Source organism: Schistocerca serialis, chromosome 9 (assembly GCF_023864345.2).
Source record: "Schistocerca serialis cubense isolate TAMUIC-IGC-003099 chromosome 9, iqSchSeri2.2, whole genome shotgun sequence".
Classification (NCBI taxonomy): Eukaryota; Metazoa; Arthropoda; class Insecta; order Orthoptera; family Acrididae; genus Schistocerca; species Schistocerca serialis.
Window position 1 is genome coordinate 206,517,413 of NC_064646.1, and position 24,188 is coordinate 206,541,600.

The 24,188-nt window shown below is 43.1% G+C and overlaps 1 protein-coding gene across 1 annotated transcript; it reads left to right on the forward strand.

Annotated features, from left to right (window-relative positions):
• The first annotated feature begins 5,539 nt into the window (after positions 1 to 5,539).
• Positions 5,540 to 23,620, forward strand: LOC126419468 (uncharacterized). Its single transcript, XM_050086655.1, has 3 exons — positions 5,540 to 5,545; positions 14,854 to 15,411; positions 23,321 to 23,620. The coding sequence occupies exons 1-3, from the start codon at positions 5,540 to 5,542 to the stop codon at positions 23,618 to 23,620; spliced, it is 864 nt and encodes a 287-aa protein (XP_049942612.1).
• Positions 23,621 to 24,188: the final 568 nt, after the last annotated feature.

Sequence of the window (24,188 nt, forward strand, 5' to 3'; positions counted from 1 at the left end):
CGCGCACCAAAATTTTTGGCGAGGTACCTGGTATCTGGTTCTCACTTTCCTGTCAGAATCTCTCAAAGAGGAGCACATTTCCATTTGTTGTGCTTTGTTTGTTCCCTTGTTTTTACTGCTACAGGAGGGTGCGCTGCTTACACAAAACGGATTCTATAGGTAAGTAAATTTTAACAATTACTTATATACAACAAATACGTAAGCATAATATAAGATTAAATCAGAAGCATTTGTTTTACTTTTCTGGATACTTTGCTAATCGATTGTAATTCATCGAAAACACCCGGCTTATGATTTGTATCTTAAAAGAGTAAAAATATTATGAGAAATATCTTACTGAATTTTCAGTCTTTTCAGTAATTCCCAATTTTTGGCAGTTACCTTAAATTCTTTTCAGACATGTTAAGACACTTCTTATTCCATTTTTTGTCACTGCAATACTATTTTGGGCATATTTGTATAGACGTGAAGTGCCCATTATGCAAAGACAGTGCGTCAGAAAATTGTTGCTGAAGAAATACTGACTAATAATTTGGTGGCCTCAGAATGCTTGCGATGATCCGAGATGTAGATGTGGAACTCTTGGCAGGTGAGCACTACGTCATTTAAAACTACATTTATGCTTCAGACCGAATTTTGCGTACATATTTTACGTGCATAAGTACTGTAGCTCTGAACCTTTGGATCTCGGTAACTAATAATGATACGGAGAACGTTTTCTAACCTGCCCAAGAATATCATGTCAAGAACATATGGTAAAAATTTCGACGATCTGTCATGAACTGAAATCATAGAAATTGGAATCCTCACAATTGGTACTTTTCGTACCCGACAATTATGATTTTCCGAGGTTTACTTAGGACCGCCAATGAACAAATGTCGCTTTTGCAAGCTACCTGAGATCCACTATGTATCACTTCTCAAGTAAAAGAACTAATCGATTTGTTCAATTTTCCTGGGCTGAAGGAATCGTGAAATACTTACATTTTGACTCTGTATTGTAAGATAGCTTCTGTATGGCCCTTCTTCTGATACGCATACAAATTGTCATAAGAAGGGCTATCCAGAACTTTGAAGCATTATCTCTGTGACCAATAGAATCCGAAATATGGGCCCCTGAAAACCTGCATTTTTGCGCGTGGCTTTTTGGAACATAATGGTGCTGTGCACTCTCGTGCACGGACCGATGTAAGTTGAATTTACGAGTACGTTGAATTTATTATCAGTTGATCATGATTCTAGGACTTTGGACACCGACTGGCAAGTTATTGGTGTGCCAGGCTGAGAGGGGTGCAAGGAGAGCCTAAGTACGAGATTTGTGTACGTTGTACATCAGAATTACGATCGAAAACTGGCGTGGACGAGGGGGTGGGTGCCGGGGCCAGAAGTGGCGGCAAACGAAAATTCACTGTGTTGGGAAAATGTTCTCGAACCGGTCCTGCGTACCCTATTCGGGAGGCACAAATTAAATGTGGGTGTGAAGACTAATACTAGGCGGTCCGAAACTTACGTGATCATGATTATGCTGATACCATCATTACCTATCATTTGAGATGTGATTCTCGTCGTTGCTTTGCTTGTTTTATTTCTTGTAGCGTATTTTGAGTGCTGTCTGTCAGCAGTATATCTGCTTATACGTGATGTAGACAGTTGATGAAAAGCCAGAAGTCGAAACGTCGCGGTTTTATAATACTGCCACCCAGCTGAAAAGATGAGAGCTTGTCCTAAAGAGTGTATCTGCTGTTTAAAGACACAGTGTGATGATAAAGATCAAAGGAAATCTCTTAATTTGATGTGGGACCTCCTTTCTGCCATCGTATTGCAGCAGCTCGACATGACATATACTGAACAAGACGTTGGAAATCCCCTGCAGAAATGTTAAGCCTTGCTGCCTCTATACTCGTCCATAATTGTGAAGATGCTTCCGGTTCAGAATATTGTCCACGAACTGTCGTCTCGATTACGTCCCGTAAATGTTCCATGGGATTCACGTCGGGTGATAAGGGCGGTCAAATCATTCGCTCGAACTGTCCAGAAAGTTCTTCAAACCAATCGTGAAGAACTGTGACCCGGTGACACGGCGGACTGTTATCTATAAATATTCCGTCGCTGTTTGCGGACAAGTATCCGAACACAAAACCATTTCCTTTTCAATGATGGGTTCAGTTGGACCAGAGGACCCTGTTCACTCCGTGGAAACACAGGCACCACCACCAACTTCCATAGCGCCCTGTTGACGACTTGGGTCAGCTGCTTCGTGGGGTCTGCGCCACGCTCGAACCCCAACATCAGCTCTCACCAACTAAGATCGGGGCTCCTCTGACCGGGCCACGTTTTCCCAGTCGTGTAGGCATCAAGAAACCAGCAGTCTTGCTTGCAATGTTGAAGTTTTTTTTATTACTTCCCAGTAACATTGTAATCAAGACTGCTTGTTTCTTCATATCAAACATACTAATTGCTGTAACAACCCCATTATGAACTGGAAAAAGTTTTACAGTCCAATCGAGATCGTCACGAACCCAGGAGAGGCTCTGCAGCCGATGTCGTGCTGTTAGGACAGTTGCTTGTGTCGGTCGTCTGCTGCCATAGACTATTAACGCCAAATTCCGGCTCACAGTCTTAAAGGATACGTTTGTTGTACGTCCATTTCGGAACTTATTTCACGCACTGTTGCTTGTCTGTTAGCATTGACAACAGAACGCAAACACCGCTGCTCTCCGTCGTTATGTGAAGGCCATCGGTCACTGCGTTGTACTTGGTGCGAGGTAATGCCTGAAATCTGGTATTCTCGGCACACTCTTGACACTGTGGATCTCGGAATAATGAATTCTCTGACGATTTCCGAAATGGAATTTACTATGCGCCTAGCTCCAACTATCATTCCGCGTTCAAAGTCTGCCCCGTCGTGCGGCCAAAATCACGTCGGAAACCTTTTCGCATAAATCACCTCAATACGAAAGACAGATCGTGTGCATATCGCCATTTCACGACTTCTATCACCTCAGTGTATACCGCCCTTAGTTTGGAACTCAACAGCTAACTTGGCTTAGGTTTAGAACTGTGGACTGTTTAAACAATTCACCGTTGATGGGATAGGATAGGAATACTTATGTCTTTATTTTAAAGTATGTGGGACGAACATGGAGAGACCCATCGGCTATCCGCTCGAAAGATGTCCAGACGCCTCGCCGTGCTGCCGCCTCCGCCACGCCGGCAACCGCCTACGAACTCTCTCGCGGTTCTGCACCGCGCCAGCCTCCACGCCGACTGGTGACTGCACCCTCTTGCTGTCGGCCACCAGATTATAAGAAATGCTACATCCATGTTATGATACGCAAGCAGAGATCGACAGCAGCGCTCCTAGCGGCCTCGCAATGAACTTCTAATACGGGAAAATTTGCCACGAAAATACCTTTTATTTATTCTTCGTGGGTGGCCTGGTAGTCTGGTGGTAAAAGTGTGCACCTAGAAATACTTCTGATACCTTGCAAGGTAATACATTCGAGAAATCGCAATCAAAAATTAAGACAACTTCTCGTAACTGGACTTCACAGTCGGGTAAAATGTTGTAAATTATATCGTGGTCAGCTTTTTACAGCAAAATTATTAATTTGTAAAATCAATTATTACAATTTCGACCGTGTAGCCATTAGAATGTGCAAATAATTGCGCTCTAGCAGCCGCGCGGGATTAGCCGAGCGGTCTAGGCGCTGCAGTCATGGACACTGCGGCTGGTCCCGGCGGATGTTCGAGTCCTCCCTCGGGCATGGGTGTGTGTGTTTGTCCTTAGGATAATTTAGGTTAAGTAGTATGTAAGCTTAGGGACTGATGACCTTAGCAGTTAAGTCCCATAAGATTTCACACACATTTGAACATTTTGATCGCTCTAGCACATGTCAGAACCTCATAACCATATGAAATAACATGGCACAGAAGCTGGTTACATAGCATTGTGTTTCTGATTACGAACATCTAGTCCGTATTGTACTCTCTGAATTGTATAGCAGGTACGCTGCTCGTATTTTGCTACATTTTTGCCCACATCTGTAATATTAGGTGGGGTAAATTATTCCATGTATGTTTTTGTTTCACATTTAACAGAAGCTGGTTCTGTCACATGGTATTCTGTGGATCCATGCCTGTTTGTTACTGCTTACAAATCCGTGTATGAACTGCTCGATTCAAATGCGTGATAAACATGTTGATCGTATTCTACGTTACTTTTGTTCGCGTCCTGTTTTCGAAATTTATTGCGTTCAATGGATGCCTCCGAAAATTTCTTTGGAGAGGATAATTCTATTACATTGTTTTCTCCTAAAATGTATTGTTCGTAGTACCTGTTAAATAGATGTGAACACATCTGCCCATCTGCTGTTCCATTTTTAGTATTTGCAAGGAAGTATGCTCCAGTCACAAAGACTATCAGTCTCACTACTCTACATTTATGTCCGTACCCTGTAAACCACTGTGAAGTCCATGGCACTCAGTTGCAAGAAGTAACTATTCAAAACTGAATTACGTATTCATTCCATGACAAAATAAAGCTTCCCACCAAATGCAGGAAAGTACAAAAAACGGACTTGAACAAAAAAAATGGTTCAAATGGCTCTGAGCACTATGGGGCTTAACATCTGAGGTCGCTGGCCGAAGTGGTCGAGCGGTTCTAGGCGCTACAGTCTGGAACTGCGCGACCGCTACGGTCGCAGGTTCCAATCCTGCCTCGGGAATGGATGTGTGTGATGTCCTTAGGTTAGTTAGGTTTATGTAGTTCTAAGTTCTAGGAGACTGATGACCTTAGAAGTTAAGTCCCATAGTGCTCAGAGCCATTTGAACCATCTGAGGTCATCAGTCCCCTAGAACTACTTAAACCTAACTAACCTAAGGACATCACAAACATCCATGCCCGAGGCAGGACTCGAACCTGCGACCGTAGCAGTCACGCGGTTCCGGACTGAAGTGCCTAGAACCGCACGGCCACCGTGACCGGCAATGCAAGAAGTATTCAAGCAGAATACGAGCAACATATTTACAGTGCAATGCAATTCAAAGAGCGCAATGTGTCCAAGAAGTCGTAACCAGAAAAATAAAGTGTTGAAACTAGCTTCTGCATATTAATAAATCAAAACAAATACGTAGGATTTTAAGTCACCCAATAAGGAAACAAGATGATGATTAACTGGTAACTCTACAGCACTCAAGTGGACTGGCAGCAAACAGAGTTCGCGTTATTAGAAGTCCCTATATGAGTTACACCTCTGTGAGTGCCATGGGCTAATGCAGGCAGTTCCGTACATCATGTGATGTCACAGGCCAACATTTCAGTAGTCACTCCTGGTGCATATATGTCACAGATGCGCTCCTACGCCCTTAATCACACTCTACTTTTAGAACAGAACAAAAGTTGCAACAAATTACCCAATACACCATTATATTACAGTAAATGTCGCTTCACACTTCCAGGCTGCAGAGATTTGCGAGAGGTGTAGGACAGACAATGTTGGTTCAAGTTCTGCGTCACTTACATACCGTTTATGCCGATATGGGGGTATTAAAAGAGGCAACATCACAGCTTTGTGTTCGGTGCTGTTAACAAAGACATCTTAACTCTAACACAGTCATATCCTACTGGGTTTATCCCTGACATCCAAAATGGTTACTTGTAAGTAAAAAATACAAGATGACTATTTATCTTCCTGGGTCATGTGATGTGGAAGCTACTTATAGCTGTCCTACTTTTCTAACAAAACACTGCCAGCCCAAAATAATTGTTCCAGTTTTTGTGGTACTGCAGTCACGTACCCCCTCGATTCTACTGCCCCGTCCATTCATCCGGAAAACCCAGCATTCAGTGTTTATTATTATTGTTATTATTACTATTATTATTATTCTTCATTGTTGTAGGTGATAAACTTGCTGTTGAGTGCCTTTAAACTATAAACACACACATTGTGAGTTGGTGTATATCTTTTCAAGGTTTTCATTATTTGTCCGTCAGTGCAATGCCCCCCCCCCCCCCCCCCCCTGATTGCATTGGAGCAGAAATCAAATCAGCACACAGACAGGAGTTCTGTTGCGGTGCCTGATACACTGGAGCTGCATGCAGAACTAATTACAGACATAAAGCAGCGGTGAGATATCTGAGCAGGACGCAGCAAGTTTACCGTCTTTGAGCTTCAGCTATATACAATATCTGCATTGATCACTGAGCCAGCAGCACTGCATAATGCAACTGATACACTGTTGTAACAATGAAATCAATACACAGAAATCTTTGTAGACTGTGAATATGTCGTTATCTCCAACATCTGTAGCGCTAGTGTGTAGCATAGTGCACCTATGAATGTGGAGTTAATATCTGCAGCGTAGAACATGAATGCGAGTGACAATAAGTGCATCATTATAGACTAGTCCTACTAGTAATGTTGTAGCAATTTTTGAAAATCTGCGATTTAGTGGAATGTAATTAATACCACCAGACTATGAATGGTATCAATTACGTCAGAATTATACATGGATCACCGTCATGTTCAACACTCAAACATATGGGATGTTACTTGACGCCACACAGTTTGTGTTGTGGCTTACCTAAGAAGAGAGAAAACACACAGTAACGAGAATACCCAAGGTGTACACACTTTCAAGAATTTACATTCAGAAAATTGATGTGCGCTAACTCGATCTTCCAGTGTGTCATGTATAAGCACCAAGGGTGGTGGCCTTATTCATATGGATTTAATGAAAACGGCTAGCATTCGGTTACGAGATTTCCCATCAGAATACTTCAGAAAACGCCTCTCTTATGCATTCCGATGTGTGTTGTGTTTGTCTTGACGGAAACAGCACAAATTTCCGACATTCCTCATGAAACAGCTAATAGAGTCGTCAACTTGACCGTGTGTATTGCTATGAACAACTATGTTGTGTATCGCCAGAAAGTTGTTGAATTAATGCTAATACTTCTCGTCTGAGTGTCTCGCTGCAATGTTGAATGCTTGTGCGTTCTGGGGATGGTTTGGGGCTGTGTATTGTTGGAAAGAGTATAGCTTCCAATAATCAGAGATTAGCGCATTTCTACACTGCTGCATTCCTAATGACTGCAAATAGCCTCATAACTGTGAGTTCGGTATGGGGTAGACTTCACTGCTGAGATAGGCCGATGCTCTTGCAAACTGTTGGTGGTGCGTACCATTTAATTTAGCTGTTGTACGAGTCTAAAACTGGAGTGTGATGAAGGCCTTAGAAATGTGTCTGTGTAAGTGCTTGTAAAAGAAATGTACTAGCAGCTGGGAAAAGTGACCACTGATGAGTTGATCATTCGTCAAACCCAAACAATTCCATCGCATTGCTACAGCTTGCAGCCCGATTCATCGCTCCAAATCAGTCGCTTCCATCCATCCAATGTTCATTGTCTTCGCCCTTCACAATACCTTAATAGTCGCTTAGCACTGACTAGAGAAACGTGTGGCGTATGACGAGCTGCTCGACAACTGCACCCCGTTGTTCTTAACTCCCTGCGCACAGTCACTGTGCTAGCTGGTCTGCTGGTAGCTCTTTGGAACTCACGAACGATTCCTTCAGCCGATTTCATGCAATTTTGTACAACCACTCCCCGCAATAATACACGAGGTCAGTATAGTCTTGGTTTAGCTATTGCTGTTCCTACCTCACAGTCACATCACCAGCAGTCAGCTCTGGCGGCCTTAGATGAGTTGAAACGTGGTTGACATACTTGTTACTCAGGAGACATCCAGTGACTAGACCGCTTGCAAAGTTACTGAGCTCATCTGACCGATCCATTCTGCTGTTACTAATTCTCTATTGGGAACACTTTATTCCCCGCCTACTTTGATACTGGCTGAATCGTCTCTCACCACACTTACTCGTGTGTGTGTGTGTGTGTGTGTGTGTGTGTGTGTGTGTGAATTCCTATGGGACCAAACTGCTGAGGTCATCGGTACTTAAACTAACTTATGCTAGGAACAACACACACACCCATTCCTGAGGGAGGACTCAAATCTCCGACGGGAGGACTTACGTGTCAATTCCACGTTATACAGGGCGAGTCAGTAACTATTGCCACCTAGAATAACTCCGAAATTATGATAGTAATTGAAAAGTCTGTGGGAGAAATGTTGCAAGGGACAACGGGAGCCGTAATATGATGTTGGTTTTTTGTTGCTAGGTGGGAGTCACGTCAGAGATATGAAGGTTAACTTGTTGTTTTTTAATGGGGTACTATAGTTTGGTACTTATTTTATTTTGGAAATTGGAAATTTGTGGTAAGATCCTATGGGATGAAACTGCTGAGGTCATCAGTCCCTAAGCTTACACTACTGCATCTAACTTGAATTAACTTACACTAAAGGCAACACACACACACCCTTGCCCCAGGGAGGTATCGATCATCCGACGGGGGGAGCCGCGCGAACCGTGACAAGGCGCCCGAGACCGCGTGGCTACCCCGCGTGGCTCTTATCTTCTGATAGCGGCTATTGAGCCGAATCCAATGATGTGTTGCAGTAAGGCCAATGAAGGTCAAAAGGTGGCATGAACGTCCATTTACAGAACGTGTTCGAAGTGATGGCCATTAGTATCGTTGCAGTGCGGCAATCTTCTCATCATGGATTGAGTGGTATTCCTTATCACATCGGCACTTATCGAAGCAGATGCTCTGACAATTCTCTCTCGTATATTGTGCAGATAGTAAATATTCACCGAATACGGCATATCCATCTAACTTGCCATCGACATGTAAACACGATTCGACGGTTTCCCAACACAACACTAATAGAAACGGTAAGACTAGTACTGCCGAATCAAGCGAATGTGAATGATGTATTCCTTCGAAGAACAAGTCGATATGCTTATCATTTACGGAGATTGCCAACGAAATTCAATGAGAGCTAGAGACTTATACGCTGAAAGATATCCTCAACGTACTCACCCTACACATCGTACATTTAAATACGTGTATGATAAATTGAGAATAAACGGATCTTAAACGCATCGGGAACATGTTCAGCAAAGGAAAGTTACCAACGAGGAAACGGAAATTGGTACTCTTGCCACTGTGGTTCGAGATCCTTGTGCTAGTTCGCGTCAAATCGCAAGCGAATCTGGCATAGCCAGAGTAGTGTTGTTCGTGTTCTGCATCGCTGTTAATATCATCCTTACCATATCAGTCTCCACCAAGAATTAACTGGACTGTATGCGTCCCATTGAATTCTACCGATGGGCTCAATTTCACATTCAGAGGGACGACACATTTATTAATTTGATTTTATTTATTGACGAGGCTACATTCACGAACCATAGAAATGTTTATTTGCATAACATGCATTATTGGGCAACTGAATAATCCATGTTGGCTGCGGCAAGTTGCCCACCAAAAACCGTGGTCGGTGAATGTATGGTGTGGGATTCTGAAGGACAGAATCATAGGACCCTATTTCATCGAAGAAAATCTTTATGGTAGGAAGAACACCAAATTTCTGCAAGAAACATTAGGTATTTGGAAGAAATAGCTTTGGGAACAAGGAACAGAATGTGGTATCAACACGATGGATGTCTAGCACATTTTTCGCTGGTGGCTAGATATAGGTTACAGAGACAATTCCCAAATCGTTGGATTGGATGCAGAGATGTGTCGTGGCCGGCTCGTTCGCCTGACTTGATGCCTCTAGATTTTTTCTTGTGGGGATTCATAAAAGGCATTGTTTATAAAGACGTTACAACTACACCTGAAGACATGTGAGAGAGAATTGTCAGAGCATGTGCTTCGATAAGTGCCGATGTGATAAGGAATACAACTCAGTCTATGATAAGAAGATTGCAACACTGCATTGATACCAGTGGTCATAACTTCGAACACATCATTGGATTCGTCTCGATAGCCGCTATCAGAAAATAAGTACCAAACTATAGCATCCCATTTCAAAAACGAAGTTGACGATTTTTATCTCTGAAGTGACCCCACCTAGCAACAAAAAACCGTCATATTATAACCTCCGTTGTCCCATGCAACTTTTGTCCCACAAACTTTTCAGCTATTCTCATACTTTCGGAATTATTCTTGGCGGCTATAGTTAGCGACTGACCCTGTATATACGTTGTCGGCTACTATTTATCAAATCTTAAATGTCGGTCGAAATAACATGTTACCGTTCTGATCTTCGAACATACCCTGTCGAACTTTCTACCGTAACGCTCTGTGAGGTACACAATGTCTTTCTTGTGGGAGTGCCACTGGAGGATCTCCGTAATGCTATCGCACTAAATAAACGATTCCATTACGTAACGTTCCTTCTTAGTCGGATGTTCCCTGTATCTTCTGTTGATCCTACGATGTATACAGAGTGATTATAATTAAAGTTTACATTCAAACGGCTGTATAAATAATACCAGTGGTCAGAATGACGTCAAATTGCAACGGAATATTATCGGAGAAGGGGAAAACGAATGGTAGAAAAAAAAGTGTTAAAATGGATCAGTAGATGGCGCTGTATGTGTCAGAATACGTAAATGAAAACACCTGGCATGCGCACGATCCATTGAAGTTGGTATAAACACTCCACGTAGACGGCTCTTCCACCTTTCGCGTCTGCGACGTTCGCCACGACTGCCTCAATGTAGGATCGCGCTCTGCTTGTAAAGCAGTATTACGAGAATGATGTCTGTGCACACGTCACCCTGCAGAAATTCTGGACACTGAAGAGTTTGAAGAAAGGTGTTGGTCCGATGACTGGTGTGCAACCTGGTAGAGGAAGAAAACGAATTGATTCGACATGAGTGGAAGCAGTGGCCACAGCAATGCAAGAGGAGACGAATGGTGGTGTGTAAACGTTTAGTGCACGGAGAATTGCCCGAACATTGGACATAGCCGTGAGCACATTGCGTAAAATCCTACGAAACATCCTTCTTTGGTATCCATTCAAAATTACCCATGTGCACGAGTTGCTTCCTGTTGACCAGACAGCAAGAGAGAACATTGCTTTAGAATTTCTTGCTCTCAGGGAAGTGGACAATCATTGGCGGTGGAAGATTTTGTGGACAGACGACGAAGCCCACTGCCATATGACAGGATGCGTCAATACACAGAACTGTCGAATATGGGCTTGGAAAATCCACAATCAAATCAACTACTACCACTACATACTTAAAAGGTCACTGTGTGGTGCGAGTTTACGGCATCATTTATAATAGGGCCATGTTTTTTCCAAGGCCGGTCCTGTTACCTGTACTGTCACTGGTAAACGCTATGAGTGACTTTTGCGCAACCACATCATTCCAGCTCTCCAACAGCGTGAATGTGTGGATGGTGCAAGATGGCGCACCTCCGCACATTGCAAATCCAGTCAAGCAGCTGCTGAAGCGCGATTTCGGAAATGCTAGGATTATCAGCCGCCATTTCCCTACAGCCTGGCCGTCCCGATCACCTGATCTTAATCCGTGTGACTTTTGGCTGTGGGGCTACCTGACAGATGTCGTATTCAGTGTTCCGATTGCAAACTTCGGTGCATTGAAGGCACACATTGCGCATTACATCCTGAACGTTACTCCGGAAACACTTCGATCAGTTGTGGATCATGCTGTTTCTCGATTTCAGCTTGTTGCAGAAAACGGTGGATAGCATATTGAACATGTTTTGAGCCAGTCACAGGGAAATTAATAATCCGATTGGATTTTGATTGATGCTTTTTATGCGGTTTTTGGTCTCAGGACAATTAAAAACCGATTTTTCCCATCCGATGTGACATGACCTTGCCGTGGTGGATGGGCTTACGCAACTAACAGTATCACATCTATACACTGAGTAGTACAGTTTGATTAACGTCAAACGTTCACCTTAGGCATTGTTGTATGATTCATTTATCATTTGCGGTCGACCACTATTAAATTATGATGCTTACAACGCCATCTATTGCTAAATTTTGTAACTGTTTATTTTTCTTCTCCCATACGTTTTCCCCCTTCTCCGATAATATTCCGTTGCAATCTGACGTCATTCTGACCAGTGGTGTTATTTCTGCAGTGGTTTGAAAGTTTAATTATAATCACCCTGCATATACGATGATATCGATGAACAATACTCAAGAATCGGTCGGACAAGTGGCTTTTATAAGGGAATTCGTTCGTGGATGATTTAAATTTCCTTAAAACTCTTCTACTGAACCTCAGTCTGGAATCTGAAATTTGTGTCACATGGTCATACCACTAAAGGTCGCTCCGGACGTTTACACAGCTGTATTTTATGGTCTTCTCTGTTTCCAGTGATTTTCATCAACAGCATAATCGAACAGAAATAGATCTATTCAACAATTTACGCAGATTATTTTCCATTTGTTTACGATCAGGAGGGACTGCCAATGTGCGAAAAGCGCAGCTACGTCCTCGTGAAAGATGTTGCCTGAATTCGTGTCAGGTTTTTGTTTGGAGTTTCCCTTTTTATCTAGAAAGCTCATTATACCCGTGCTATATATATGGTGCAGAACTATGGAATAGAAAAACACAAACTGATGTTACCCGTCAACCAATGCACCTAGCCGTTCTTCGACTTTTCTCATAAACTGCAGTAATCTTTACCGTCTCTGGTAATCTGGGAGGAGCCGTGTGAGAGGCCGACTCCGCACAATACTCGCTGTGAATCTGACAGGAATTCACTCAGTTATAAATTCTAACAGTTGTCTACCAGTGGAATGAACAAAATACTCATTTATATAGTGATACAGCTATGGATTCTGTAGCTGCTAAAGTACAATGTTGTGCAAAACTTAGGGACGTAAGTAATTTTCCCATGACGTATCACTGCCAAGTAAATAGCTCGATGAGTATTGGAACATCCACTGAAAGAATACCCAGTGAGACGAGCAGAAATGACGCTTTTATTTGAAGACAATAATGATACTGAAGTCACCAAGATTCATGATTGTCCCCTGGACTGTATAATGTCGGGACATTGTTTTTGATACGGTGTATGGTCACCATGGACGGCAGTTCATGTTCCTCCGCGTGCTCCCGTGGTGCCCACAAGACCGATAGATAGTTGTGGTGGAGATTTCCTTTCCTCAACCAGCGCCGTTCACAACTGCTGGATGATCTCTGGTGCAAGTAAACTTGCTTCAATATGTTTCCACAACGTACCCTATACGTGCTTGACGGAATTTAAGTCGAGGGAATGGACATATCAGTCGTGCACGAATGCGAGCGTGAAAAGACGCACTTGAGGAAGGAGTACAGTGCATAATAACGTTCACCGATGACTGTGCCATATTCAAGGATTTGGAGGTCAATACGCCTTTGCAAAATAGTGCCTCCCCACACCATAAGACGATCATGTTATTGTGAGTGCACTACATGCAGACACCTCTGACATTATGAGAGTATATCCAGAATCAGCACTCAGACTGAATTTGCTGTCATATGAGAAGAGCACGTGACTCCATGCCTCATTAGTCCAGTCCCTGTGCTCTTGAAAACATCGCAAATGGTGCCACCGATAAGTTGGTGTCAGGCAAACAGATAACTCCGATGTAGTCGCCGTGTCACTGTGGAGCGTGAGATGGCATAACTAGCAGATGTATTAAATGCTGTTACAATTGCACCCGCTGTTTGACGCGTCTCCCTTTTTGCCTGTTTTACAACGTAGCCCACGTCTGTTGCTGTAGCTGACCGCAGTCGACCACAACTTCTCATTTGGGCAGCAGCGGCTGTGGTTTAGAATGCTCCCGCTGCACATGAAACAGTACCGTGAGCCACACCACACCACACTCCTGGGCTACTCTCGTTACATTTCGTCTTTCTTCCAGTTTCCCGATGACTCTTCCCCAGGTCGAAGTCATTCCAGTGTTGTCTCCTGTCTCTGGACCATGTTGTAATGAACACTACCACAATGCGCCGTAACTGCTCGCTGATTGATACACAGTCTTTTTCCGTTCGGTCATCTGCTTCTTGTTGGGTATTATAGTGACGCTGACCTCACGCCACCTGACGCCAAATTTTCTATGTAGGACTGGGAGACCTGTGGCAATTTACTCCCGCATTTTGGTTTGTTTACGCCGAGTAGTTAATATGTTACGTTGTAAGTAGGCTGCTTAGGTTTTTATATTGGTAACGCCACGTAGCGCTCTGTATGAAAATCACTGGCTGTGCTGTGTGCAGTCTGTAGCTGGTTTGCATTGTTGGAATTTGCTATTGTAGTGTTGGGCAGTTGGCTGTTAACAGCGCATAGCGTTGCGCAGTTGGAGGTGAGCCGCCAGTAGTGGTGGATGTGGGGAGAGAAATGGCGGAGTTTTGAGAGCGGATGATCTGGACGTGTGTCCATCAGAGACAGTAATTTTGTAAGACTGGATGTCATGAACTGCTATATATATTATGACTTTTGAACACTATTAAGGTAAATACATTGTTTGTTCTCTATCAAAATCTTTCATTTGCTAACTATGCCTATCAGTAGATAGTGCCTTCAGTAGTTAGAATCTTTTATTTAGCTGGCAGTAGTGGCGCTCGCTGTATTGCAGTAGTTCGAGTAACGAAGATTTTTGTGAGGTAAGCGATTTGTGAAAGGTATAGGTTAATGTTAGTCAGGGGCCATTCTTTTGTAGGGATTATTGAAAGTCAGATTGCTTTGCGCTAAAAATATTGTGTGTCAGTTTAGTGGTGATCAGAATAGGTGAAGAGCGAAATGTCTGAGTACGTTCAGTTCTGCTCAGCTGTTTGAAAATCAAATAATGTAAGAGGTTTATCAGCACAGTAATTCATTAATTTTTCATAGGCGACGTTTCAACGTTACTTAATCTAGCTCCTGCTTAAATTTCCTAGAGCAGTGTATTCACAGACATTCCGTTTACTTCTCAGGTGAAAAGCGGCCTGCAGCAGAGAGAGCTACTAATCAGTGATGAGACGGCAACATTTACTTGGAGCGAGACTGCGCGCTCTCTATTGAAAGTGAACATTCGTATACTGTTCTTCAGTGGTGCGTGGCCACTGACAGAGTCCGCCCTGTATTACGTCTACACCGCAGCCGTGTTCCTGGCGAGCCTCGCCAACATGGCCGAAGCCGCCGTGGGCATCGCCTTCGGACAGGGCAGCATGGAAGAGATCACACTGGTGCTGCCCAACACGCTGACCACGGCCTGCGGTGTGGTCAAGCTGGCCTTCTTCTTGCGCGACCACCGACACTACTACGCCCTGGTGCGACGAACGGAGCGACTGGTGATGTCCCAGGAGGAAGTGGCAGGAGGAGCCATTGAAGCCTGTGCACGTGACGTAAGCCGCCGCGTGCGCGCCTTCGCTCTGTTCGTGGTCGCTCTCATCTGCGTCCAGGGCGCCGTCTGGTGCCCCATGCCGCTTATCGCCTACCCAGGCGAGAGGAAACTGCCGTTTGGGCAGCTACCCAGCACCAATTACACGCAGGTTGGTTTGTTACAGAGCATCTACAGCAATAAATGGCTAAAACGATGACCCGATTCCTTTTGCAAGTTGCCCACCTAACGGCTTCAAACTAAACTCCACCCGGACAGGCCACGGAGGCCCAACGGTACTGACCGGCCGCCATGTCATCCTCAGGCCCCAAGCGTCACTGGATCCGAAAAGGGAGGGGCATGTGGTCAGCATACGGCTCTCCCGGCCGTTTTGTCAGTTTGCGAGACCAGAGCAGCTATTCCTCAATCAAGTAGCTCCTCAGTTTGAATCACAAGGGCTGAGTACAGCTCTCTTGCCAACAGCGCTCGGCAGGCCGGATGCTCACCCGCCCAAATGCTAGCCCAGCCCGACAGCGCTTAACTATGATCATCTGACGGGAACGGTTGTTACCACTGCGGCAAGGCCGTCGGCTTCTAACGGTTTCAAACGACAACAAAAATTTGGTTTTTAGTGTTTCATATTATTATTGACCGACATGAAAAATTTAAAATGTTGTTGGGAGCGTGTGGGTGCTATTCTGCCATTCTGTGCAACGGATTAATCTGAGATGTACCCTTTACCCTGTGGCTCCTGCTAGCTGCAATTTCCACTCCCACACTCCTACAGAAGTCAGACGCTCCTAACGTTCTAATGAGAAATGCCTGAAAAACTTTCAACAATAAATATCTTCTGGAGTCGTCCGCTGTAAGGAAATGACACAAAAATTCACAAAATTTCTTACGCAACTAGTGGGATACTTGGGTACTGGAGTAGTGCTAGTTAGTGTAAGAAAAACATGAAACTAACGAAAATTATTATTTATTTTGCAAAAATTCTGAGAAATCACAATGGCACTTTTAGTGATGAACTGAACAAGTTATTTCCAGGTTCTTTCCGGAATGTGAAGTTACCTCTTAAGGATAGGAGTCGCTAATGAAATTTCTATACAAAGTTTAAGATTGTTATTGACTTAGCAGAATGGCTGAGAGCCGTGCCTGATCAACTTGAATAATTATCCATTAGAATGTTGCTGCTTACAGTCGAGGCTGTCGCGTGTGAAATGCAGTGAAGTGTACTGTTGTGGAGGAAATATGGGGCTCGCAAGAGCTGTAGCGCACATTACCGTAAGCTGCGATGACTGCTGTCTGTGCCGCTCGCTGCTGACAAATAAGATAACTCTCGTTCTATCTGGATTGACTTTCGCCAATCAAACTCTCCCTACGCCTTGATGAGGTCAAGGACTCCTATTCGCCACTAGTCTAACTATTGGCGTGGTACACCGGTCAGATAACCAGTCCACCGTGATGCCATTCAAAAATTCGCTTGCAGGCATTTAACTATAACTCTGTCCATTCACACTGCACAATAAGTGTGTCGGCCAACACAGTGAACAACGCTTAATCGCAAGGACTCAATATAGAGTCGCACTCCGATTCGCTCTTGACAGAGGTACTCTCCCAGTGAAGTACTGAGGAGAGACTTGCTCCTCGCTCTTTGAGTACACGTACGAGCGCGCCCGCTCTCGTTACGTGTTCTCACTCCAAGAGCGACAACGGAATGGCCACTCTCCATGCCAGACGTGAAGGGGTGTATCTTTTAGTCTCTTCCATTACTCCTTCAGCTCAAGGCATCAGAAATATCGTCTGCCAATCAGCATTGCCCTTCTAAAATGGAAGAATGACGTTTCGTTTAAGGCGACCAATCCAGAAATCTGTAGCATCGGCGTTTGGCGTTTGCTGTCTCCCTGTGAAAATCTCTGAAACTGCATGCTATATTTGTAAAGAATGCGTAGGCTGGGCACTCCCACACAATGTAGTGGAATTTGCTTTTAAGCTGAACACGGGGTCATTCTTCCTTTCACTCAGGCAAACGCTGTCCGCTCCACGGGCGTTCGAGGTTGACTCGTCCTGTGAAGGGACCGCCTCCCGGTGTGTGGTCTGACTCCCTCGAACTAAAAGCTCCTGTGACCGTCGTGTCTGGAATGTATGTGTGTATGCCAGCCTCGAGTATTTCAATCACGGTGAGCTTACTTGTTATTTGCAATCGTTTACATGCATTCATACAACATTGACTTTATATTATCGAGTTTGTGTTCGAACGAAGCGTCTTGATGTGCAGAATATGATTGTGAGGGCGGAATATGTAAGCAATGAAGGTCAGGAGACCACGCCGTCTCACATTGTCACAAGCTACTCATTAACAATCATAATCTTATGTTGATACACTGAGGTGACAAAAGTCTTGGGCTACCTCCAAACACCATGTAGGACCTCCTTTAGCCAGGCATAGTGCAGCAACTCGATGTGGCATGGATCAACAAGCCGTTGGAAGTCTTCTGCGGAAATATTCGGCCATGCTGTCTCTATATTCGTCAATAACTGCGAAAATGTTGCTGGTCCAGAATTTTTTGCACGAACTGACCTCTCGATTACGCCCCACAAATGTTCGATGGGATTCATGTCAGGCGATCTGGGGGGCCAAATTATTCCCACGAATTGTCCAGAACATTCTTCAAACCAATCGCGACCAATTTGGCCCAGTTACATGGCGCATTGTCATTCATAAAATTTCCATCGTTATTTGGGAACATGTGAAACACCCCCTCAGAAAAATTTGTAAATGACAGTTCTGGAAAACCTCTAAGTTATTTGATTTTCAAGCAGCTGAACAAAACTGAACGTACTCAGACATTTCTTTCTTTACTTATTCTCATCAACACTAAACTGACACACAATATTTTTTTTAGCGCAACGCAATCTGACTTTCAATAACCCCTACAAAAGAATGGCCCTGACTAACAATAACATGTACCTTTCATAAATCGCTTACCACACTAAAATCTTCGTTACTCGAACGACTGCAATATAGGGAGCGCCAATACTGCAAACTAAATGAAAGATTCTAACTACTGAAGGCACTAACTACTGATAGGCATAGTTAGCAAATGAAAGATTTTAATAGAGAACAATCAATGGCTTTACCTTAATAGTGTTCAAAAGTCATAATATATGTATCAGTTCATGACATCCAGTCTTACAAATTTTCTTTTTCTGCGGAACACACGTCCAGATCGTCCACTCTCAAAACTCTGCCATCTCTCTCCCCACATCCACCACTGCTGGCGGCTCACCTGCAACTGCACAACGCAAAGCGCTGTTCACATCCAACTTACTTTCTGTGTTGCAAAACCCCTCCCGTATATGGATTGGCACAGGACTCTGTGTAGCATCTCGCTATAATGACGTGACTGGATGCTTGAAGGTCCTGGTTGGATTTGTATCTGGCACTTTATTACCGTTTCTTTTTCGTATGGTGCGGTTAAGGGTACTTTATCAGACTGCCTCCCAACCTCTAAATGTATGCTATTCTGGTCGCATTTAGAACGTAACCCAAAATACTACTCGTTAGTATGAAAAATACATAAACTGTAACCACTCTTTCACACTCCATGCCAAGCCTCCTGCACACAATGCGGTCTCAGCTCCAGGGGTTGCAAGATAAAGACTGAAGTATACCTATCTAATTCGATCCTAGTAGCCATAACCAATCCTGAATATGATTTTATTAGTAGTACTGTAGAACGAGATGTTAAGATCACAGTGTAATCATATTAAGAATTATCCTATCTACATGCTATCTGTCTCTATGTATTAAATAACTGTCGATGTGTGGTGACTCAACAGAAATCACCCACACCATTTGAGAATGCTAGCTGCATCCTAGTATCTCTAAGGCAGCTTAAACTCTGTAGAATATTGAAATCGCATAATTATTTTGTAAGTGTAAAGTATCATGTACGTGTATGAAACACCTTCAAAACCATCATTTTTTCTTCTGTCCATCATCATATGACCACTGTCTTCACATTTCGTATCTACTTTTATTTCCCATATTTAACACATTTTCCATGTTTTCTCAAAACAACATCATTTCCAGATGTTACATACGTCTTGGATATTTATAGAACAGAAGAAGCTTTATGCTTACAGACTCTCTCTATGACCAGTTATAAGTTATATCCATTCTACTTGCTCTCTGCCATTGACATGAGAAATGGGGATGTGTATCATCAAACTATGGCTTCTGAAGCAAGGTAACTATCAAGGAAAGAGCAGTGTGGTTACGAATTACCAGTGTGTTGGACTCTGCAGAGGACTGACTTAAACCTTTACAAACATCAGCAACTTTGATGAATAAAGTAGTAAACTCATTTTATGTTTACTGCGTTAGAGGATATACGAAAAAATCTGTTCATAACACAGGTACAAGCTGCACAGCACTGCAGAATGTCTGGGTGGGTGACACTTTCCTGTCCCCACGCTGCCACCAGCACAGCACATGGCTATGGCTCACTGACTGCAGCAGTTATGTCCTGATTTCCTGATGAGGCATGCCGTCCAGTGCCCCATGACATTTTCTAACTCTATGAATTGCGAAATAAATGTTGTTGCAGATACCTCTGTGTCACTAACGCCTCCAGCATAAACTGTAACCACTCTTTCACACTCCATGCCAAGCCCCCTGCACACAATGCGGTCTCAGCTCCAGGGGTTGCAACGATCCATATATAGAAGCTTTGAAAGTAGCTTGTGACCAGTACTCTGACCATTATTTTCATGTGTTACATACATCTTTCATCTTTAGAATATATACGGGGCTTTGACAACTGTAGTTGGACAGTAAGTGTTTTATCAATGTAAGAGAAAGTATTAATCGATCTCATTGTTATTAGGTGGTGATTGTTGTTGTTGTTGCAGTCTTCAATATGAATACTAGTTTGCTACAGCTCTCCATGCAACTCTATCGTGTGCGAACCTCTTTATCTCTGAATAACTACTGCAAACTACAGCCTTCGGAATCTGCTTACTGTACTGATTTCTTGGTCTCACTCTGCAATTTTTACCCCCCCCCCCCCCCCCCCCCCACAAACATCCGTCTAATACTAAACTGGTGATTCTTGATGTCTCAGAATGTGTCCTATCAACCAATCGCTTCTTTTAGTAAAGTTTTGCCTCAAATTTTCTGTCTCCCCAACTCTATTCAGTGCCTACTCATTACTTACATGATATACCCATATAATCTTCAGAATTCTTCTGTAGCACCACCTTTCAAAAGCTGGCTATCGTCAATGTTTCATTTCCATACATGGCTACACTCCTGAGAAATGCTTTCAGAAAGGACTTTCTAAGACTTAAGTCTATTTTCAGTGTTAACAAATTTCTCTTCTTCACAAAGCGTTCTTTTGTCACTGCCAGTCTCCCAGCATTGCCTGGCTGAATTCCACTGCAGTCAACTTTTGTTGATGTTCCTCTAACACCCCCCCCCACCCCCCCCACCCCCCCCCCACCCCGCCCCTTCAAGACACTATCGATTCCGTTCAACTGCCCTTCCAAGACCTTGGTTGTCTCTGACAGAATAAGTGTCATTGGCAAATCTCAAAATTTTTATATCTCCTCCCTGAACTTCATTACCTACTCCAAATTCTTCTTTGATTTCCTTTACTGCTTACTGAGTGTACAGACTGAATGACATCGGCGATAGCCTATAAACCTTTCTCGTTCCCTTCTCAACCATTGCTTGCGTTTCGTGCCCCTCGACTCTTGTAACTGCCGTCTTATTTCTGAACAAGTTGTAAATACCTTTCGTCCCCCATGTTTTACCCCTGATATCTTCAGAATTTCAAAGAGAGTATTATAGTCAACATTGTCGAAGTCTTCCCCTAAGTCTACAAGTGTTATAAATGTAGGTTTTCCTTAACCTGTCTTCTAAAGTAAGTCTTAGGATCAGTACTGCCTTGTGTGTTCTAACATTTCTGCGAAATCCAAACTGATCTTCCCGAAGTCGGGTTCTACCAGTTTTTCCTTTCTTCTGTAACTAATTCGTGTTAGTATTTTCAGCCATGAATTATTAAACTGATAATTCGGTAATTTTTGCACCTGTTTGCAACTCTTTCTTTGGAGTTAGAATTATTACATTCTTCCTAAACTCTGAGGATTCTTCGCCTGTCTCATACATCTTGTTGCCAAGATGGAAGAGTTCTGTCGTGGCTGTCTCTCCCATGGCTCTTAGTGTTCTGACAGAATGTCAACTTATCCTGGGGCCTTGTTTCGAGCTAGGTCTTTCAGTGCTGCGTCAAATTCTTCTCGCAGTATTGTTCAAATCAATTGGTTCTGAGCACTATGGGACTTCTGAGGTCATTAATCCCCTAGAACTTAGAACTACTTAAACATAACTAACCTGAGGACATCACACACATCCATGCCCGAGGCAGGATTTGAACATGCGACCGTAGCGGTCGCGCGGTTCCAGACTGTAGCACCTAGACCCGCTCGGCCACTCCGGCCGGCCCGCAGTATTGTACCTCCCATTTCATCTTCCTTTACGTCCTCTTCCGTGTATGTAATACTGCCTTCAAGTTCATCTACTTTGTATTTACTCCTTCCATCTTTTAGCTTTCCCTTCTTTGCTTAGGACTGGGTTTCCATCTGAGCTCTTAATACTGATACAGCTTCTTGACTTTTCTCCAAAGGCCTCTTTTAATTTTACTGTACGTGGTATCCATCTTTCCATTGTGAAATATGCTTCTAAATCGTTACATTTGTCCTCTAGCCATTACTTCTTAGCCATTTCTTCCTGTCAGTCTCATTTTCTCATTTTTTAGACCCTCTTATTCTCTTTTACGTTCTTAGGAGATAGATCTTTTGTAAGAATCAGTAAACATCAAGCTGTATTTAAAGCAGCACTCCACCTCCACTGTTGTACAGTAATGTTTTAGAGTATACAATGTTTGGCATTGGCAGTTAGAACTGTGTGTAGACAAAATTTTTTTATCTGGGGTTGCATTTAGAAGACAAAGAGTAACAGTTGACCTTGCAGACGCCTTGTAGATTCTCTCAGGTTTGGTGGGGAACCCAAATCACTTACTGGATGCTAAAGAAACATGGTAGAGTAAGCAGTAAGAGCACAAATATTGTCGTACATTTATACATAGATTACGGAGTAATATGGAAAGTGTAGAAAGATATATAAAATATGGGAAAAAATCTGAATACGAAATGGGGATTCAAGATGTCTGTATTTGATAAAGAAGAGCTGTCATATCTTGATGTGCAGAAAAAATAATGGTTTCCAAGATGTTGCTACATGCTCATGGTACTTCCGACATAGAAGATGTGTTTCAGATATTCCGTATAGTTTACTTTTCATTAGAGATCCTGTGGTGGAGTAAACAAAAAAATCTGCATAATTATACGATAAAACGATCTCTAACAAATTATGTACACTCGTACACCGACCAAAATTAAAGAAACACGATTTTAGTGTCACATCATAGAATCTGGAAAGCCTTGGTTTAGAAAAGGGTTTTGAGGCCAATGATGACACTGTTTTATTACGTCGTCGATGCTGTCAAAGAATCTTAGCTATGTGTTAATTTCAAATAATTACCATCACCATTACGATACATTACTGTAGAATCAACGGAAAATGTTATCGGTCCAGATACCTTCAACTTTACGTCACAGAGATAAATATGTTTTCGCAGCCATTAACGGCGACGAATGAGAGTTGGTATCAATCTAAATAATAGTAATGATCAGGCTTATTAGATGATAATTATAATACAAGATAAAGACAAGAGGAAAAGTAGAAAGCGAAGCAGAACTTATAACGTGATCCTGGGAACTAATATTGGGACTTGTACGATGAGGATGAGAGCCCTCGGGGGTATGATCTGTAACAGATCGATGACTGTAATTTCGATAAAAAAAGACCCCATTATCAATGTCTAATATTACCGAAAAACAGGTGATCTGCTTTTCCTGCTTAGTGTTCGTTAACAAATATGATGTACTCTTTGCAGTTGGTTAAGTAAGACAAGAAAGGTGAATCCCTGAACTTCTTGTCAATGTTTCTTTTTTAGGTGCCAGTGTACGAGTTATCATACGTACTGCAGTGCATGTCAAGTTTCACCATCGCTAACGTCACACTAGGCTTCGACTGCCTCTTCATGGGCATCATGGAGTTCTTGGGAGCGCAGCTCGACCTACTAACCTTACGACTCAGAAGCCTCCGACTGGATGCGGCCTTATGCACCACCGAGCAGAAAGACGGACGTGGCTGTGCAGTTCAGGCAACGAAAGGGTACGACAGCGCCTACAGGGAGCTGTGTCTCTGTATTGAGAGGCATCAAGAGATCATCAGGTATAACCAACAGTTATAGAGAAGCACCAAAGATAAATGGTGTAACTGGTGCAGGGCCACTTTTAGCACTAGGTGCTGCCTGGATTTTCTTAGGGATTGATGAAAATGGCAATGTTACGCAATTCCCTGCAAGGAAATTATTTCATTTTCAGGTTGATGGAAAGCGTAACATGAATTTTATTGTTTTGTAAATTTAATGGTAATGATCCGTTAATACCGAAATCTGGAGAGCAAGGAGATCAAAGTATGTGTGTTATTTCGTGATCGTGTTTCAATTTTCAGTCTGTCTTTGACGTCACTTGTAGTATGAGGGCAAATATTACAACTCAGAGCTCAAGATAATGCGACTAGAAACGATACGGACAATCCGTATGCAGAAGCTATTGCAATCACGAGACGAGAGAGTTGTTGGGCTAATGTCAACTATCATTAAGGTACGTATGCAATTGCGTGCAGCATGCTCACAAATTACTCATGTGGCGCTCGTGGTCGTGTCGCAGGATTCTCTGTGGACCTGATACTAGACTAACGAAATTTTATTTATATGTTTGCGGAAATGTTATCTGTAACAGGTAAAGCTTCTTGGA